Consider the following 19,394-nt stretch of genomic DNA (forward strand, 5'->3'; position numbering starts at 1 on the left):
TGGTGAACCATCATGGCCGCTTCCGTAGTAAGAGGTATTGGCTCTAACCTTGCTAAAAACCTTCGAGAGATTCGTCTACATTTGTGCCAGACATCGCCTGCGAGTCAAGGAGCAAGGTAATTTTATAAATTTTGACAACAGTCATATTTTCGTGAAATCGAAATAGTTAGTTAGCTACTCTGTCCTCATAGCTAGCACAATATACTGCCAGGCATACTACATGTAAACATACAGTAGTTAGCGAACAATCGCAATTTATTATAGAATAAACTAATCTGAAATAATTTGTAGATCATGCATATGTATCTAACTACAGCTCTACAACATCGTTTCTATTATGTATCTTAATATTCAACATTTACTATTAATATAAATAGAAAACCCTTATTTATTAGCTAGCTATTTCAGTGGTATGAACTCGTATAGTAAAAAATATTGTAAAAGTTATTTAACTTGATTATTTATTATTCCATGTTCTCCAGGGATTTTGTGGAACAGCACTATGTGGAACTGAAGAAGGCAAACCCCACATTCCCCATCCTCATCAGGGAGTGCTCAGGTGTTCAGCCTAAGCTTTGGGCAAGATCTGGTGAGAGCATTGTTTCAGTAGCTAGGCGACTCACATCTGTCACCGCTGTATGTCAAGTCAAATGCAATGTTTATGGCCATGCATTCATTTGGTTCGTTCATGTACCTGTATTGCAGATTTTGGTAAGGAGAGCAGTGTGGCCCTTGACAACATGAATGCTGACCAAGTGGCTAAGGCGCTGGAGACAGTTGTGACATCATAAGCATGACCAGCTCCCCCCAGGACACCTTTCCAACTGATATGGAGTGTGGATTGTAAAGGACTTGTATCACATAAATCTCTATTGCTGTTCTAATAAATCTGAGGACTAACTTGTGACATTCTGCTGCATTGATATGTTTGTTAATTGTTTGTGTTCATATGAACTGCATTCTATTCATAGGCATGTGCATATATTGTTAAATCTATTGTTAAAAAATTAAAAAGATACTGTCAAACTCACAAAGGCTAGCACTGTTCAATGCTCCCAATTATGGTCTGAGAGAATTGACCGGCCAGTCAGCTTTGGACTGAAAGGTTCATACACAAGTGGCTGGCAACAATATGATTTTATATTCATGCTATAGATATTCACTTTTTCATAAGCTTTCATGAATAAAGAAACCAGATTAAGAGATTAAACCATTTTTATTGATAATGAACAATCAGAAAATGACAAATGGAAGAAAAGTTTGTTTTCACAAGAATGTGACACAAATACTGGTTTGTAAACATGGGAGTTCAGCAAATTCTCTGAGTCAGTCAGATCAGCTATCCTCCTCTGGTCCCCCAGAACCTTCCTCTGCATAGGTGTATGGGTCTAACATAAGTGCTAAAACACAAGGCTATGGGCTCAGCAATAGGATTCGTGAGGTGCATAGTACAGTATTTGGAGTGACATTTGCTACAAGTGTTCCCCATTTTGAGTCCTAACAATCCCTTACCTTACACACAATTATGTGGAAGTGTTCACAGCTTAAAGAACAGAAATGAAAACCCACAACATGCAAGAGTACTACACCCTACAACATTATCAAGACAGCAATGCTAGACCAAGGACATATTAATACCTAATGATTGTTTTACCATTGGTTAGGACTTGGCAAATACACTGAAGATGGGTTTACGTTCCATCAGGCTGTGCAAATGTGTTAGTTTCTGTGTCCCGTTTATTCAACATTTCAAATAGAATGGTATGATTATTTTGCCTTTTTCATGTCAATACATGCCTGGTTTAGCAAGCTTATAGAATATATGGTTAAAACATAGATTGTGTTGTTAGTAACACAATACAGATGTTCCCCTAAAATACATGTGTAGAACCTAAAGTACATGTACAGGCCAGAACTCCAGTTTCCCCTTCTTTTGGTTGAAACCTCAGGCACCAGTGTGATCGAGGTGGTCTTCTGATTGACGTTGGCAGCTCCATTTCATTCCCTGGAGAAGATATCCACCATCTCCTGCAAAGTAACATTAGATTTGAGAAATGATGTAAGTCATTTTGGGCTCTGGGAAAATGACAGAATATATGATGTTTATGTACCTGAAATTTCACCATTGGATTATTTCTTTTTGGAGGACTTATTTTTCTTAAGAAAAAGAAAAAAGGAAATATCAGTGCCATTATAACTATTTCATGCATCCAAATAACACTATTTGCGTAATTCATAATTTTCTATTGATATGCACCTATGCCCCAGATAGTGTTTCTGTCCCATACCTTAGTGACTTCTGTGTTAGGCAAAGGTCCTGTTGAGGCTTTTACCGGTGTTTTCCATGCAGTTTTCATTTTCTCCTTTTTCTCTGTCAGCTTGTTTTTCTCTGTAGAACCCAATCATAATGGAAACACACAACAAATTAACTTAATACTTAGAGAAGCAACCTTTCTTGTTTGTCCCGCATTGCACTTACTCTTTTTGTTTTTTGGGGTCTCTGGTGTAAGGCTCGGTTCAGGAGTTGAGATTGCAGAGTCTTTCACAGTGTTTTCAGCTTTAGCAGCCTTCTTCTTCTTTGTTTCAATGCCTGGAGTATTTTCCTTCACAGCGCTCCTTTTCTCTGCAACTTTCTTGTTCTTCTTTGTTTCAATGCCTGGAGTTGTATTTTCCTTCACAGCGCTCCCTTTCTCTGCGACTTTCTTCTTCTTCTTCTTTTTGGGAGTCTCTAGCTCCTCCGGCTCAGGGGTGGGAGGAAGAGGCCTCTTAGCAGCTGTGGTCTTTGGAGTTTCCTTGGTCTGGTTGTTGGTTGGTGGTGTCAGGTTGGATGTTGTGTTTTTCTTGCTCTTTTTTATTTTTTTATTTTTTGGGACGAAGTCTGTTTTTTTGTCCTCTTCCGGTGACTCCCTCTCGGCCTTCGCACCTCTTCTTTTCTTCACCCTCTTTCTTTTCCTTTTCTTGAGTGACTTTGCTGACAGAACAAGAGTGGTGGAGTCAGACTCTGAAGCCGGGATGGTATCCACCTTGGAATCGTCTGTAAAACGGAGAAAATCGATGTAACAGAAATGTTGACTATAGATGATGGTTACAGGTTGCATTCAGTTATTTAGCAGGTAATAAAAGGCAACCCCTAGCCCTACCCTTTGCCTAGTAGTGGTTAAGGGTAGTTTATGGTCCAGGTATAATTATCATTAGCTTTCTCCTGTGCCTCTTTCTCTCAGGGCTCTCCAACTCTGTTCCCGAAGAGCTAATGTCCTGTAGGTTTTAACTCCAACTCTGTTCCTGAAGAGCTAATGGCCTGTAGGTTTTAACTCCAACTCTGTTCCTGAAGAGCTAATGTTCTGTAGGTTTTAACTCCAACTCTGTTCCTGAAGAGCTAATAGGTTTTAACTACAAGGTTTTAGTAGGTTTTAACTACAACCCTGTTCCTGGAGATCTACCCTCCTGTGGTTTTAACTCCAACTCCAGTTGTAACTAACATGATTCAGCTTATCAACCAGCTATTTTTTTAGAATCAGGTGTGCTACATTAGGGTTCGAGGTAAACCCTACAGGACACTAGCTTTCCAGGAACAGGGTTGAAGTAAACCTACAGGATGGTAGCTCTCCGGAAACAGGATTAGAGAGCTCTGGATAGTATACCTGATGGAGTCAGCTCCAACCCCTTTGTGTCCAGACTGGACTCATCCCCATCCTCCTCTACTGCAGGCTGCCCATTCTCTTCAACCTCCCCCTTCTTCTTCCTCTTCATCTTCTTCTTCTTGGGAGTTGCGTCCGTTGTCTCTTTACTCCTCTTCCTCTTTGATCCAGGTGTTGGGGTATCAGTGTTTGGCTCCTCTGTCTCTGTGGGGATTGTCTCAACAACTGTCTCAATGGTCACTTTTTCAGGCTACACGGTGACGAAAAACAGAGGGGCAACAACAATAGAATATTGTTTAGATCAAAGCAAAACCTTCAATCAAAGCATTTGGTCACTTTGATTTATTGTTTCATATCAGCCGTGCACAGGGTGTCTTCTCAGACACAGGGTGTCTTCTCAGACACAGGGTGTCTTCACAGACACATGGTGTCTTCACAGACACATGGTGTCTTCACAGACACAGGGTGTCTTCACAGACACATGGTGTCTCACAGACACATGGTGTCTCACAGACACATGGTGTCTCACAGACACATGGTGTCTCACAGACACATGGTGTCTCACAGACACATGGTGTCTTCACAGACACATGGTGTCTTCACAGACACAGGGTGTCTTCACAGACACATGGTGTCTTCACAGACACATGGTGTCTTCACAGACACAGGGTGTCTTCACAGACACATGGTGTCTTCACAGACACAGGGTGTCTTCACAGACACAGGGTGTCTTCACAGACACATGGTGTCTTCACAGACACAGGGTGTCTTCACAGACACATGGTGTCTTCACAGACACAGGGTGTCTTCACAGACACAGGGTGTCTTCACAGACACAGGGTGTCTTCACAGACACAGGGTGTCTCACAGACAAAGGGTTACATCATTGATTACTTTACTTACCTCCGAGTCTTCAGATGCTGAATTGGTGATAACTGGGTCAACACAGTCCTTTGACTCCTCTTCTAAAGCAGTTCTGATCTCAGCAGCTAAAGATACATTTACAAATACATTTCATAAGACTGGTAATTGACTTGTTTGACTGTATTTTGCTTGTTTTTCCTCCGTCTCAGTTATTTCATTGCAAGATGATGGCAAGTCATATCTTTTTTATTTCATCCCAAACTTTATGAACAGTGTTTCTGTTGTGACTGTCCTCTCTCTGTGTTTCACTTTTGTTGAACACTCATTTTTACTTAGCTTATGTTCCTGTCCTTTGTTAATTTAGACACTGCATTATGATGTGTGGTCTGTACCTTTTCTGGCCTCAGCTCTAAAGTGAGCCAAGTTGTCAGTGGAGTCCACGTATGGTTCTTCTAGACCAGGTGGGGAGAAATGGCTGGTCTTACCCGTAGCAGGGGCTTCTGATGGGAGTTCAGGGGTGTCACTCTTGTCCTCTGATGTTGTAGAGGTCACTATCTGATCCTCTGTCTTGGGCTTCTCTGAAGAAGTGTCCGTCTTTAGGACCTTCTGGGGACTCTCTGGGACCTCCTCCTCCTTTGCACTCTCTGGCCCAGAGGCAGGGGGTGTGTCCACCTCAGGGACTGTCATGGAAAGGAGGAGGTCATAGATAGCCACAGACACAGAACTAACCAAAATCCAACTACACCAAGCAAAATGGTCAACACCAAAAAACAACACATGACAGGAGTGAGTTCTGGGCTGTTGTACCTTCAGGAGGAGATCCTTCAGTATCGGTTGGATCATCACCGCTGTTTTCCTCAGCTGCTGTTTCAGTTGTAGGTATGACTCGAACAGCCTCAACCTTCTGTCAAGGCATGAAGTGCAATATGAATAAGGAACCAATATGGTGTTGGTGGAAAAATTAACAGTTAGCAGTCCAGAAAGAATGTCCATGACATCCCTACATCGTCCATACAGTACATACCCATTGGACTGTGTTCCATGACATCCCTACATCACCCGTACCGTACATACCCATTGGACTGTGTTCCATGACATCCCTACATCGTCCATACAGTACATACCCATTGGACTGTGTTCCATGACATCACTACATCACCCGTACCGTACATACCCATTGGACTGTGTTCCATGACATCACTACATCACCCGTACCGTACATACCCATTGGACTGTGTTCCATGACATCACTACATCTCCCGTACCGTACATACCTGTTGGACTGTGTTCCATGACATCCCTACATCGTCCATACAGTACATACCCATTGGACTGTGTTCCATTACATCCCTACATCGTCCATACAGTACATACCCATTGGACTGTGTTCCATTACATCCCTACATCTCCCGTACCGTACATACCCATTGGACTGTGTTCCATGACATCCCTACATCGTCCATACAGTACATACCCATTGGACTGTGTTCCATTACATCCCTACATCTCCCGTACCGTACATACCCATTGGACTGTGTTCCATGACATCCCTACATCGTCCATACAGTACATACCCATTGGACTGTGTTCCATTACATCCCTACATCGTCCATACAGTACATACCCATTGGACTGTGTTCCATTACATCCCTACATCGTCCATACAGTACATACCCATTGGACTGTGTTCCATTACATCCCTACATCTCCCGTACCGTACATACCCATTGGACTGTGTTCCATGACATCCCTACATCGTCCATACAGTACATACCCATTGGACTGTGTTCCATTACATCCCTACATCGTCCATACAGTACATACCCATTGGACTGTGTTCCATTACATCCCTACATCTCCCGTACCGTACATACCCATTGGACTGTGTTCCATGACATCCCTACATCGTCCATACAGTACATACCCATTGGACTGTGTTCCATTACATCCCTACATCTCCCGTACCGTACATACCCATTGGACTGTGTTCCATGACATCCCTACATCGTCCATACAGTACATACCCATTGGACTGTGTTCCATTACATCCCTACATCGTCCATACAGTACATACCCATTGGACTGTGTTCCATTACATCCCTACATCGTCCATACAGTACATACCCATTGGACTGTGTTCCATTACATCCCTACATCTCCCGTACCGTACATACCCATTGGACTGTGTTCCATGACATCCCTACATCGTCCATACAGTACATACCCATTGGACTGTGTTCCATTACATCCCTACATCGTCCATACAGTACATACCCATTGGACTGTGTTCCATTACATCCCTACATCTCCCGTACCGTACATACCCATTGGACTGTGTTCCATGACATCCCTACATCGTCCATACAATACATACCCATTGGACTGTGTTCCATTACATCCCTACATCTCCCGTACCGTACATACCCATTGGACTGTGTTCCATGACATCCCTACATCGTCCATACAGTACATACCCATTGGACTGTGTTCCATTACATCCCTACATCTCCCGTACCGTACATACCCATTGGACTGTGTTCCATGACATCCCTACATCGTCCATACAGTACATACCCATTGGACTGTGTTCCATTACATCCCTACATCGTCCATACAGTACATACCCATTGGACTGTGTTCCATTACATCCCTACATCTCCCGTACCGTACATACCCATTGGACTGTGTTCCATGACATCCCTACATCGTCCATACAGTACATACCCATTGGACTGTGTTCCATTACATCCCTACATCGTCCATACAGTACATACCCATTGGACTGTGTTCCATTACATCCCTACATCGTCCATACAGTACATACCCATTGGACTGTGTTCCATGACATCCCTACATCTCCCGTACCGTACATACCCGCTGGACTGTGTTCCATGACATCCCTACATCTCCCGTACCGTACATACCTGTTGGATTGTGTTCCATTACATCCCTACATCTCCCGTACCGTACATACCCATTGGACTGTGTTCCATGACATCTCTACATCACCCGTACCGTACATACCCATTGGACTGTGTTCCATGACATCCCTACATCACCCGTACCGTACATACCTGTTGGACTGTGTTCCATGACATCACTACATCTCCCGTACCGTACATACCTGTTGGACTGTGTTCCATGACATCACTACATCTCCCGTACCGTACATACCTGTTGGACTGTGTTCCATGACATCACTACATATCCCGTACCGTACATACCCATTGGACTGTGTTCCATGACAGCCCTACATCTCCCGTACCGTACATACCTGTTGGACTGTGTTCCATGACATCACTACATCTCCCGTACCGTACATACCTGTTGGATTGTGTTCCATTACATCCCTACATCTCCCGTACCGTACATACCCATTGGACTGTGTTCCATGACATCCCTACATCACCCGTACCGTACATACCCATTGGACTGTGTTCCATGACATCCCTACATCACCCGTACCGTACATACCTCTGCTGGAATGTGTTCCTCTGTACCTCCCTCCTTGCCAGCAGGAGGCGTTGCCTGGGTTTGCGTGACAGATTTCTCAGATGGTGTGGATTCTGGTTTCTGGTCACATACGTCAGATTCATAAGCACAGATAAAATACAAGGTCAATTGAATCTATGCAAGTTGAAGTTTATATAATAAATGCCACTGCCAAACATTTTCACTTTGATATGCACAGTAATTATCAGTTTAATTTAGGGCTGACCCCAATTAGTTGATTGGTCGATTGTTTGGCTGTTGGTCGACCGAGATTGTATATATTTGTTACTGCTCGACTAAACAGTACCAGTTAAAAGTTTGGACACACCTACTCATTCCAGGATTTTTCTTTATTTTCTACTATTTTCTACATTGTAGAAAAGTAGTGAAGACATCAAAACTATGAAATAACACATATGGAATCATGTAGTAAACAAAAGTGTCAAACAAATCAAAATATATTTTATATTTGAGATTCTTCAAAGTAGCCACCGTTTGCCTTGACGACAGCTTTGCACACTCTTTGCATTCTCTCAACCAACTTCACAAGTGTGCCTTGTTAAAAGTTCATTTGTGGAATTTCTTTCCTGCTTAATGCATTTGAGCCAATCAGTTGTGTTGTAACAAGGTAGAGGGGGTATACAGAAGATGGCCCTATTTGGTAAACAACCAAATCCATATTATGGCAAGAACAGCTCAAATAAGCAGAGAGAAACAACAGTCCATTACTTTAGGACATGAAGGTCAGTCAATCCGGAACAAGAACATCTCAAATAAGCAAAGAGAAACGACAGTCCATTACTTTAGGACATGAAGGTCAGTCAATCCGGAACAAGAACAGCTCAAATAAGCAAAGAGAAACGACAGTCCATCATTACTTTAAGACATGAAGGTCAGTCAATCCAGAAAATTAAGAACTTTGAAAGTTTCTTCAAGTGCAGTCGCAAAAACCATCAATGCTATGATGAAACTGGCTCTAATTAGGACCACCTCAGGAAAGGAAGACCCAGAGTTACCTCTGCTGCAGAGGATACGTTCATTCAGTTACCAGACTCAGTTATTTCAGCCCAAATAAATGCTTGAGTTCAAGTAACAGACACATCTCAACATCAACTGTTCAGAGGAGAGTGTGTGAATCAGGCATTCATGGTCTAATTGCTGAAAAGAAACCACTACCAAAGGACACCAATAAGAGGAAGAGACTTGATTTGGCCAATAATCACTAGCGATGGACATTAGAACGGTGGAAATCTGTCCTTTGAGATTTTTGGTTCCAACCGCCGTGTTTTTGTGAGATGCAGAGCAGGTATGATCTCCGCATGTGTGGTTCCCACCGTGAAGCATGGAGGAGGAGGTGTGATGGTGTGGGGGTGCTTTGCTGGTGACACTGTAAGTGATTTATTTAGAATTCAAAGCACACTTAACCAGCATGGCTACCACAGCGTTCTGCTGCGATACACCATAACATCTGGTTTGCACTTAGTGGGACTATCATTTGTTTTTCAACGGGACAATGACCCAACACACCTCCAGGCTGTGTAAGGGCTATTTGACTAAAGAGAGTGATGGAGTGCTGCATCAGATGACCTGGCCTCCACAATCACCCGACCTCAACCCAATTGAGATGGTTTGGATGAGTTGGACCGCAGAGTGAAGCAAAAGCAGCCAACATGTGTTCAGCATATGTGGGAACTCCTTCAAGACTGTTGGAAAATTATTTCAGGTGAAGCTGGTTGAGAGAATGCAACGAGTGTGCAAAGCTGTCATCAAGGCAAAGGGTGGCAACTTGAAGAATCTAAAATCTATTTGGATTTGTTTAACACTTTTTTGGTTACTACGTGATTCCATAAGTGTTATTTCATAGTTTTGATGTCTTCACTACTATTCTTCAATGTAAAAATAAAGAAAAACCCTTGAATGAGTAGGTGTGTCCAAACTTTTGTCTGGTACTGTATATCACCAGTAGTACATTTACCTTTAATTCCTAGAATGTATAATCTACAATGTTTGTTACTCTGGTTATGTTAATTATTTTAATGCATTAAATATTATTATTCCAGTCTTCCCGTTGTCATTGTCGGAGTGGACACATTATTAACAGAGCGCACAACCTATGCTACACTTGTGAGAAACTAGTTTTGGTTTATTTCATTTCATTTACGAGTTTGGTCAATTTAGTCATTGTCTTTTATTTGGAGCGCTCCTGTCCATGTTGAGTAAAGACGCGCACAAATAGAAGTAGGCCATAGTAGGCCATAGTAGGCCATAGGCTACCTGAAAAATCTCCCCAGCTCTCTCCCTTTTGATAACCACTTAGCGTGAAAGCAAAACATGTCATGCTCTGAGCTAGTTGAAACATCATAAAATATGCCTACATGATTACTTCTTATCAGTGTTTGACTTGGACTGAAATATGTTCCGGTACTCATTTTGGGTGCTGGTACCATTTATATTTAGGTGTCCATGTTAGGCCAATGTAAATTATGGGATATTTATTTTATCAGGATACTTTCTACCTGCAGTTTTTATTTGTTGGCTTTATGTAGACACATTTTACATAGTTGGTTACTTTTTAGGTTAGTATCTTTTTCATTTAGATTTGGATAGAATTTTTATTAACCACATGACAATGATTTTCAGATATGAAGCCGTTATTATAAATGAAATGAAACTGTTTCATAAAAATGTGCATATGAACTGGCACACAGATGGGTAGGATTGGTAAGATAAATTTGCATTCCACATGAAAAACTTTGCTAACTCCTCATGTAGCCTGTTACTGGCAACTTCAGGAGAGTAATGGCAGAACCTGTGAAAGCCAGCAGGAGAGGGAGGAGAATAGTGGAGTCAGGTTCTCTTCTGGTTATCTAGATCTCTGGCGCCATCATGAGGCATTTGTCTTATTTCATCAAACCATAAGCTTTAAGCCTCAGACAAGCTCAATGCATACAGTTATTTTTATTAAAACACATAGGGTGTGTCTATATATGGAAAAATACAACGTTCTTTTTTGGACCAGACGACTTTCGGTTGACAAAGATTTGTTTTAGTCCGGGACAGCACTAGTTAAATTTGATGGGCTATGAGACTGACCGATGGTGTTTCTTCATCCTCACTGTCTGAGGAATCTTTGTCCTCCTCCTGTACTGGAGTTGAAGGTTTGGCTACGGAGGTAGCAGTGACCTTCTGTAGAAACAAAAACAAATAAACAGAATGTAGGTACAACTGCAGACGCCAAATCATCACCAAAAACACATTAGAACAGGTTAATAACATATGACTTACTTTAGCTGGCTTGCCCTCCTCAGTGTCAGACTCATCACTGTCCGAGCTGTCGGCCTTCTTAGCTGCAGCAGGGGCCTTGGGTGTGGTTTTAGCCGGGCTGGGAGTGGGCTTGGCAGGGGCCTGCCTGGCTGGAGCCTCATCCTCACTGTCAGAGGAATCTGAGCTGTCAGTCTCCATCTTAGCAGCTGCTGCTGGGGTCTTAGGAGAGGCTTTGGCCTTGCTTGGGGTTGAGACGGGGGTGGTTTTCTGCTTGGTAGTAGATTCAGGTTTAAGAAGGTTCTAGGATTATACACCAATTTATCCTTAGTATTATCACAGGATTAACACCACTATCAAATCATATACTTCTGGCATATGATACAGACCTTTACAGGAGCCTCCTCCTCACTGTCTGAGTCGGAGCTGTCGCTGTCAGAGCTCTGTGTTTTCTTCCCTGCAGCAGGAGTCTTGGGAGCACTGGGGGTGACTGCACTGGGTTTCACTGGGGCTGCTGGGATCGCCTTGGCTGGTTTCACAGGAGCAGCTTTAGCCTGACTCGGGGTGACTTCACTGGGTTTCACTGGGCTCGCCTTGGCTGTTTTCACAGGAGCAGCTTTGGGTGTCTGTGCAGGTTTCTGGAACAAATAATTATTTCAGAAATAAAACAACTCAATATTTGTTTTTCTTATTGACAAGGGGAAGTGGTTTAATGACTATTTCTCAAGTGTGACATACCTTGACAGTAACCTCCTCTTCACTGTCTGAGGTGACACTGTCTGAGGTCTCTGCTTTACTGGGAGCTGTAGGGGTGGCTGGAGTCTTACTGGGAGCTGAGGCCTTACTGGGAGCTGAGGCCTTACTGGGAGCTGAGGCCTTACTGGGAGCCTCTATGACTGTAGCAGGAGTCTGAAACACAAATCCACACAGAGAAGTGTCAATAAACAACATTATAGTTGTACATTTTCGAGACATGATTCCACAGAAAAAAAGCTGTTTGCGTGTTCTAATAGTGCAAATATTCTTTCATCTGCGTGAAAGGAATGTCCTCCTCACTGCTGTCACTGTCTGAGCTCTCTGCTGGTTTTGAGGGAGTGATAGCTAGTTTGCTGGACTTCACTGGTTCTTGTGATTTCACTGCTACAGCCTTGACTGGAGCAGCTTCCCCCTGCTTGGTCTTAGGGAGAGAGTCTCCAGATCTGCATCTGCTATCACAGAAGTAATGACTTTTGGTGTTTATGGTCTACTGCACTTCCTATGACCTACAGTAGATCAAGTTGTGCGTTGTACAGTAAATGGGATCTATATAGTAGGATTATTTTACAAACCTTAGGAGCCTCCTCCTCACTGTCTGAGTCAGAGCTGTCGCTGTCAGAGCTCTGTGCTTTCTTCTCTGCAGCAGGAGTCTTGGGAGCAGCTGTAGCCTGACTGGGGGTGACTATACTGGGCTTCACTGGGGCTGCTGGGATCGCCTTGGCTGGTTTCACAGGAGCAGCTTTCAGGGTCTGTGTTGATTTCTGAAACAAAAAAATATATCAAGGTATTATATCAGGAATAAAACCAACTCAATATTTGTTTTTTATTAGTGACAAGGAGAAATGGTTTAATTACTATTTCTCAGGTGTGACTTACCTTTACAGTTAACTCATCTTCACTGTCTGAGTCAGAGCTGTCGCTGTCAGAGCTCTGTGCTTTCTTCTCTGCAGCAGGAGTCTTGGGAGCAACTGTAGCCTGACTGGGGGTGACTATACTGGGCTTCACTGGGGCTGCTGGGATCGCCTTGGCTGGTTTCACAGGAGCAGCTTTCAGGGTCTGTGTTGATTTCTGAAACAAAAAATTATATCAAGGTATTATCTCAGGAATAAAACCAACTCAATATTTGTTTTTATTAGTGACAAGAAATGGTTTAATTACTATACTGAACAAAAATATGAATGCAACATGCAACAATTTCAAAGATTTTACTGAGTTCCACTTCATAAAAGGAAATCCATCAATTGAAATCAATTGATTAAGCCCTAATCTATGGATTTAACATGACTGGGCAGTGGTGCAGCCATGGGTGGGCCTTGGAGGGCATAAGCCCATCCATTTGGCAGCCAGGCCCACCCACCGGGGAGCTAGGCCCAGCCAATCAGAATTAGTTTTTCAACACAAAAGGGCTTTTACAGACAGAAATACTCCTCAGCACCCCACCCTCCTCAGACAATCCGGCAGGTGAAGAAGCCGGTTGTGGAGGTCCTGGGCTGGCATGGTTACATATTGTCTGCCGTTGTGAGGCCGGTTGGATGTACTGCCAAATTCTCCAAAATTACGTTGGAGGCAGCTTATGGTAGAGAAATTAACATTCAATTCTATGGCAACATCTCTGGTGAACATTCCTGCAATCAGCATACCAACTGCACGCTCCCTCAGAACTTGAGACATGTGTGGCATTGTTTTGTGTGACAAAACTGCACATTTTAAAGTGGCCTTTTATTGTCGCCAGCACAAGGTGCACCTGTGTAATAATCATGCTGTTTACCCAGAATCTTGATATGCCACACCAGTCAGGTGGGTGGATTATCCTGGCAAAGGAGAAATGCTCACTAACAGGGATGTAAACAAATTTGTGCACAAAATTAGAGAGAAATAAGCTTTTAGTGAGTATGGAACATTTCTGGGATCTTTTATTTCACCTCATGAAACATGGGACCCTCACTTTACATGTTGCATTTATTTTTTTGTTCAGGGTATTTCTCAAGTGTGACTTACCTTTACAGTTAACTCATCTTCACTGTCTGAGTCAGAGCTGTCGCTGTCAGAGCTCTGTGCTTTCTTCTCTGCAGCAGGAGTCTTGGGAGCAGCTTTAGCCTGACTGGGGGTGACTACACTGGGCTTCACTGGGGCTACTGGGATCGCCTTGGCTGGTTTCACAGGAGCAGCTTTCAGGGTCTGTGTTGATTTCTGAAACAAAAAAATATATCAAGGTATTATATCAGGAATAAAACCAACTCAATATTTGTTTTTATTAGTGACAAGGAGAAATGGTTTAATTACTATTTCTCAGGTGTGACTTACCTTTACAGTTAACTCATCTTCACTGTCTGAGTCAGAGCTGTCGCTGTCAGAGCTCTGTGCTTTCTTCTCTGCAGCAGTAGTCTTGGGAGCAACTGTAGCCTGACTGGGGGTGACTATACTGGGCTTCACTGGGGCTGCTGGGCTCGCCTTGGCTGGTTTCACAGGAGCAGCTTTGGGTGTCAGTGCAGGATTCTGAAACAAATAATTATATCAAGCTCTTAAAGAAAATAAACTTGCGATAGGACAGGGTAGCATGATATTAGTCAGTTGTGACCTACCTTTACAGGAGCCTCCTCTTCAGTGTCATCACTGTCACTGTCTGAGCTGTTTGTTGGTTTTTTAATAGGGTTGGATTTCACTGCTTCTGTCTTGACCAGAGTTGCAGCCACAGCCTTGGCTTTGGGTGTCGCCACAGGTTTCTGGAACGGAGACAAATGAAACATGGCATGAGAAGCATGTTTCCTGTTCGGTGTCACAGACAGTCACTCGAAGCTGAGCGCCATTATAGAGCTTGTCAGGCTAGAGCCAAGGGGATTGACCCTGTCCAAACAGAGTTACAGGACCATGGGTCACTGCTTCAACACAAAGACAGAGGAGCAGTACAGCCCTGCCAAATACAAACTGTCCACGGGGGTGTTAGCTGTGAATTTAGAGGACTATAATAATATCTATGCCAATGTTCACACACATCATTACAGTGACTGGACGACAGATATGGTTGTCTGTGTATCTCTACTGTTAAAGTTGATTCATAAAAAATACTGTACAATGGGTCAAAGGAAGTTCAGGAAGTCACCAATCATTGTGCTCCGAGTTTTTATTATATGACTTCCCAGCTTGTATGTCATAGAATATATTTCAGACTCAAGCTTAAATTTGTGTGAGAGCATTACTGTAGTCAGGTATCATTAGGATTCACCTTTTTAGGAGCCTCCTCCTCACTCTCTGAGTCAGAGCTGTCACTGTCAGAGCTCTGTGTTTTCTTCCCTGCAGCAAGAGTCTTGGGAGCAGCTGTAGCCTGACTGGGGGTGACTACACTGGGCTTTACTGGGACTGCTGGGATCGCCTTGGCTGGTTTCACAAGAGCAGCCGTAGATGCTAGTTTCTAAAAACACAGAAGAGTGAAGATGGAAAGACAAATGCATGGCATTTGTTGAATAACCATGCTATTACCTAGGAGTAACCATTACCAGTCCAATAATTTAGCTGAAATTAATTTTATTTACAACGATTCAGGTGTGACATACCTTGACAGTAACCTCCTCTTCACTGTCTGAGGTCTCTGCTTTACTGGGAGCTGTGGGGATGGCTGGAGTCTTACTGGGAGCTGAGGCCTTACTGGGAGCTGAGGCCTTACTGGGAATGACAACAGTCTGAAATACACAGAGTAAACATTTCATAAATCTGAATTTTACAGAATGTAGTTATAACACAATTGTCGTAAGAGCCCTCACCTGTGATGGATGAATCTCATTCTCACTGTCTGATTCGCTGTTCCCGTCTACATGTTTTGAGGGCGTGGTGGTAGGGACAGCTGAAGAGGCCTTTGGGGTGACAGTATCTCCCTGGAAGAGAGGTAAGCATTCAGACATATGGGATACACAGTCAATTTCATATAATCAAGAAAGCCTTTATCCTCCAAATGGAACACCATGTTTCACCTGTGTGAGGGGAATCTCCTCCTTGCTCTCAGAGTCACTGTCTGAGCTCACTGCTGGTTTTAAAGGGGTGACCGCTGGTACAGGGGCTGATGTTTCCACTGTCCCGTTACTGACTGGAGTAGATGACAACTTCGATAATGACACAGAAATCAGAATGTCAGTAGTCAGCAACTATATCAAATGGAGCTAAATAACTATAAATACTGTATTATATCTGTGTTATGATTGTTTTAAGCATCCTAGAAACATTTAACAATGTTTAATTTGCTAATCCAAACCTATTCAAGTCCCCAAAAGACTGCATTGTCGTAACATAAATCTTTACACCACACACACATATATATATATATAGCTCTGGTGCCAAGGCCCGACCCAAATCACAGCTCCTCCTCTATCTACCCACCTCATCCTCTGGGACCGGCTCCTCATTCTCTGGGGTTGCACCCTGGGGTGTGTGGGGGGCAGGAGGTAGAGAATCTGAAAAACAGCTGAGTAATGAGGAATGCTGAATTTACACTGTTGATCACGTGCAACTATGAATGCCAGATGGGGCGGTAGGTAGCCCAGCGGCTAAGGAGTTGGGCCTGTAGCTGAAGGGTGGCCAATTCGAATTCCGGGCCAGGGTGCTGGAAAAGGGGGGAATTGATCTGGCAACTGGAGGGCTGCTATGTTCACATCCTGAAAACATTCCCCTACCGTTGGGCAGCTTGACCCATGTAGCTTTACCATAGTGCTTGTCTCAATTATGTGTGCCCTCTGAGAGGGAGGTTGAGAACGGAGCAGAAGAAAAATGTTCATTGTTCGCCGTAACATGGACAATAAAGTTTTATTGTATCAAGTCTATCTTCTCTGTGGAACAGTTTAATGCTGTTTTTTGGTTGATTAAGAGTTTGTGAATTTGATACACTGTGAACATTATATTTAATGTAGGGCAGGAGGTCTGGTAGCCTACCAATTGGTTTTGAGTCCACATCTTCTTCTTTGGTTGATGGATCGGCCTTAATCTTCTTCAGGGTGGTGGAATCCACTTCAGGCTCTTGTTTTGGATTTTGTCCAATTTCCGAGACCCTGGAAATGTGTTATGGCAGCAGTACATAACAAATGATTTACCTTAAGATGTTTACATTTAAGTCATTTAGTAGATGCAGAGTGTCTTACAGGAGCAACTATGGTTAAGTGCCTTGCTCAAGGGCACATTGGCAGATTTATTTTCACCTAGTCAAGCTCAGGGTTCAAACCAGCGACCTTTCAGTTACTGGCCCAACGCTCTTAACCACCTGCCGCCCAAAGGCACATAGTACATTATGTTATATAGGCACTGCATAATGACAATATGTGCCTGAGGCAAACTAAACGAATATGACATATTATACTATACTTACTTGGTCCAACTTGTGTAGATGTCATGTAAAGAGGTGATCTCTTCTGGTGCTTCCATCTATAGGTCACCAAAAGCATAAATGCATAGGGCAGAATGATGTAGAGTATTTTATATTAAATATGTCTCTATACATTTTGGAAAAAGTATTAAAGACAACTGAATACATTTACAATTGCTGTAAATACATTTATTAATCTGAAAAACAAGTAGACGAAGATCATTTCGCAACAACGACAATGGTGCGCATTTCACAAAATGTACAGTGCCACCATTCATGGCCCCAACGTGTGTTCAACTGTTACATAATGTTCTACATCAGTTATGGCTGACTAAATCCAAGGTAGAGATTCAGAAAGACGCACCATTCAAAAGGAAAGTCAATTGCAAACATTTACATAAATGTAGGTTCATTCAGATACAAAATATTGAAAATAATTAAAGCAAATCTCACCTAATATTAAATTACACTACTTAAATCCTGGATAACCACACATATTTCAAAATGGTCAAATACACTATGTGCTAATATAGGTTTAATGAGAAGTTGAAACGAAAAAAAAAAAGAGTTGGATAGTATCAAAACATACCTGAGTTACATGTTTTTTCAGCACGTTTGCAGCCTTCTGGTAACCATTCTCCTTTAAATGCTGATAAATCAAATAAAGCAAGGCACTATTTGATGCACTCGGGTCCTTTGAAGTCATCGTTTTAAGGTAGAACGACTAGCACAATCAAAATAATCAATTAAATGGCTTTAATCTATTGATTAAGAGCTCTTCATCCTCACTGTCTGCAGGAATTTGCCATGTACTTACAGCGACTACGCCCCCTTCGATGTGCATGATGGGACATGTAGTGAAGTGCACCTGAGTCTTTTAATTGGTCCAGCATTTCTCACTGACTTGACACTATCTTGTTGCCACTTAAAATGTGGTGTTATCATCTCACAATGATCTAACAATTCCATACATATAGAGACGTAACATATTATAAGCCTTATAATAGGATTATTATAAAGGCTCATGCATGCTTATAACAAGCCACAAAGCATTATACCCGCAGCGTCATCAATGATGTCAGGACCATGTGAGTGACATGTGTCCTGGGGATTTAGAACCATTGCATTTGAGTGTCAAATTCTTACACAATTATCAGCAATACATTACACAGTACACAATACAAGGGTGTGATCCCCTCTGAAATGTGTATAACAAACTAAACGTAGGTTTGTGATCCGCCCCGTAAAACCTTTTGGCATTTTTATGACCCACCAAATAGATACAATCCTTTTGATTTGTGGGTCTCAAACCATCGTTTGTAAACTCATGCCGCGTACAAAACAACTGGGAACTCTGAAAAATACGAGGTCAAATCATGACGTTAGTGATCTTTAGGTCGGAAAGAGGCCCAAGTTCCCGAGTTGGATGATCGTTCACATCGATTTTCCCATTCGGTGCTCGTTTTTTCCGAGTTCCCAGTTGTTTTGAACGCACCAAAATCGGAAGAGATTTCCGAGTTACCAGTTGTTTTGAACGTGGATCGTGGCAGAGTAACGTAGGACTGTGCCGTCATAAATGTATTTATTGGTTTTCAATTCATCAACATACCACACGATGGCGTCAAACACCCTGTAACTCTCCCAGAAATTAAACAACAAAAGGCTGTGCAAAGGAATATAGGACAATATCTGAAACAGATTATTCTACCAAAATGGTATTATGTTGGATGTCAGTTAAAGTAGGAGAGGGGACATTTCAAAACGGGCTGCAGGTAGCCTAGTGGTTAGAGCGTTGGGCCAGAAACCGTAAAATTGCTGGATCTAATTCCTGAGTTGACAAGGTAAAAATCTGTCGTTCTGCCCCTGAACAGTTAACCCACTGTTCCCCGGTAGGCTGTCATTGTAAATAAGATTTTGTTCTTTATTGACTTGCCTAGTTAAATGAAATAAAATGGGCACAAGCCTGAACACATGACTGAAAATGACAGTTTCAAAAACTGAAACTGAGACGATAATGTTACAGTACAAAGTATCCTGTG

The 19,394-nt window shown here is 42.6% G+C and overlaps 2 protein-coding genes across 3 annotated transcripts; one reads left to right on the forward strand and one right to left on the reverse strand.

The window, feature by feature from the left end:
• The first annotated feature begins 1 nt into the window (after nt 1).
• ndufa2 (NADH:ubiquinone oxidoreductase subunit A2) lies at nt 2-1,199 on the forward strand. Its single transcript, NM_001165199.1, is given in 3 exon segments — nt 2-116; nt 483-589; nt 706-1,199. Coding segments are annotated over 3 exon segments (297 nt in total). The 5' UTR covers nt 2-12; the 3' UTR covers nt 792-1,199.
• LOC110510180 (nucleolar and coiled-body phosphoprotein 1) lies at nt 1,198-18,218 on the reverse strand. Of its 2 annotated transcripts, XM_036968003.1 has the most exons (27): nt 17,945-18,218; nt 17,359-17,414; nt 16,929-17,044; nt 16,380-16,453; nt 15,977-16,105; nt 15,770-15,880; nt 15,563-15,688; nt 15,235-15,420; nt 14,594-14,734; nt 14,316-14,507; nt 14,010-14,201; nt 12,888-13,079; nt 12,584-12,772; nt 11,994-12,164; nt 11,876-11,893; nt 11,645-11,806; nt 11,280-11,525; nt 11,088-11,180; nt 7,977-8,075; nt 5,310-5,406; nt 4,988-5,182; nt 4,542-4,627; nt 3,642-3,888; nt 2,480-3,034; nt 2,289-2,389; nt 2,112-2,157; nt 1,198-2,028 (listed from the first exon to the last, which is right to left on the reverse strand). In XM_036968003.1, exons 1-26 carry the CDS (start codon nt 18,059-18,061, stop codon nt 2,131-2,133), a joined length of 3,918 nt encoding a protein of 1,305 aa, XP_036823898.1. In that variant the 5' UTR covers nt 18,062-18,218; the 3' UTR covers nt 1,198-2,028; nt 2,112-2,130. The 2 variants fall into 2 exon arrangements, with proteins under 2 accessions (XP_036823898.1, XP_021447226.2); XM_021591551.2 differs by having other exon boundaries at nt 11,645-11,893.
• Nucleotides 18,219-19,394: the final 1,176 nt, after the last annotated feature.

The sequence above is a fragment of the Oncorhynchus mykiss genome, chromosome Y (assembly GCF_013265735.2).
Source record: "Oncorhynchus mykiss isolate Arlee chromosome Y, USDA_OmykA_1.1, whole genome shotgun sequence".
NCBI lineage: Eukaryota > Metazoa > Chordata > Actinopteri > Salmoniformes > Salmonidae > Oncorhynchus > Oncorhynchus mykiss.

Excerpts from the sequence above, each read along its gene's own strand:
- LOC110510180 (XM_021591551.2), bottom strand. The coding sequence starts at position 18,061 with ATGACTTCAAAGGACCCGAGTGCATCAAATAGTGCCTTGCTTTATTTG. Across the intron at positions 11,181-11,279 it reads AGGAGGGCAAGCCAGCTAAA|AAGGTCACTGCTACCTCCGT; the intron begins GTAAGTCATATG and ends TTGTTTCTACAG. Across the intron at positions 2,158-2,288 it reads CTAACACAGAAGTCACTAAG|AAAAATAAGTCCTCCAAAAA; the intron begins GTATGGGACAGA and ends CTTTTTCTTAAG.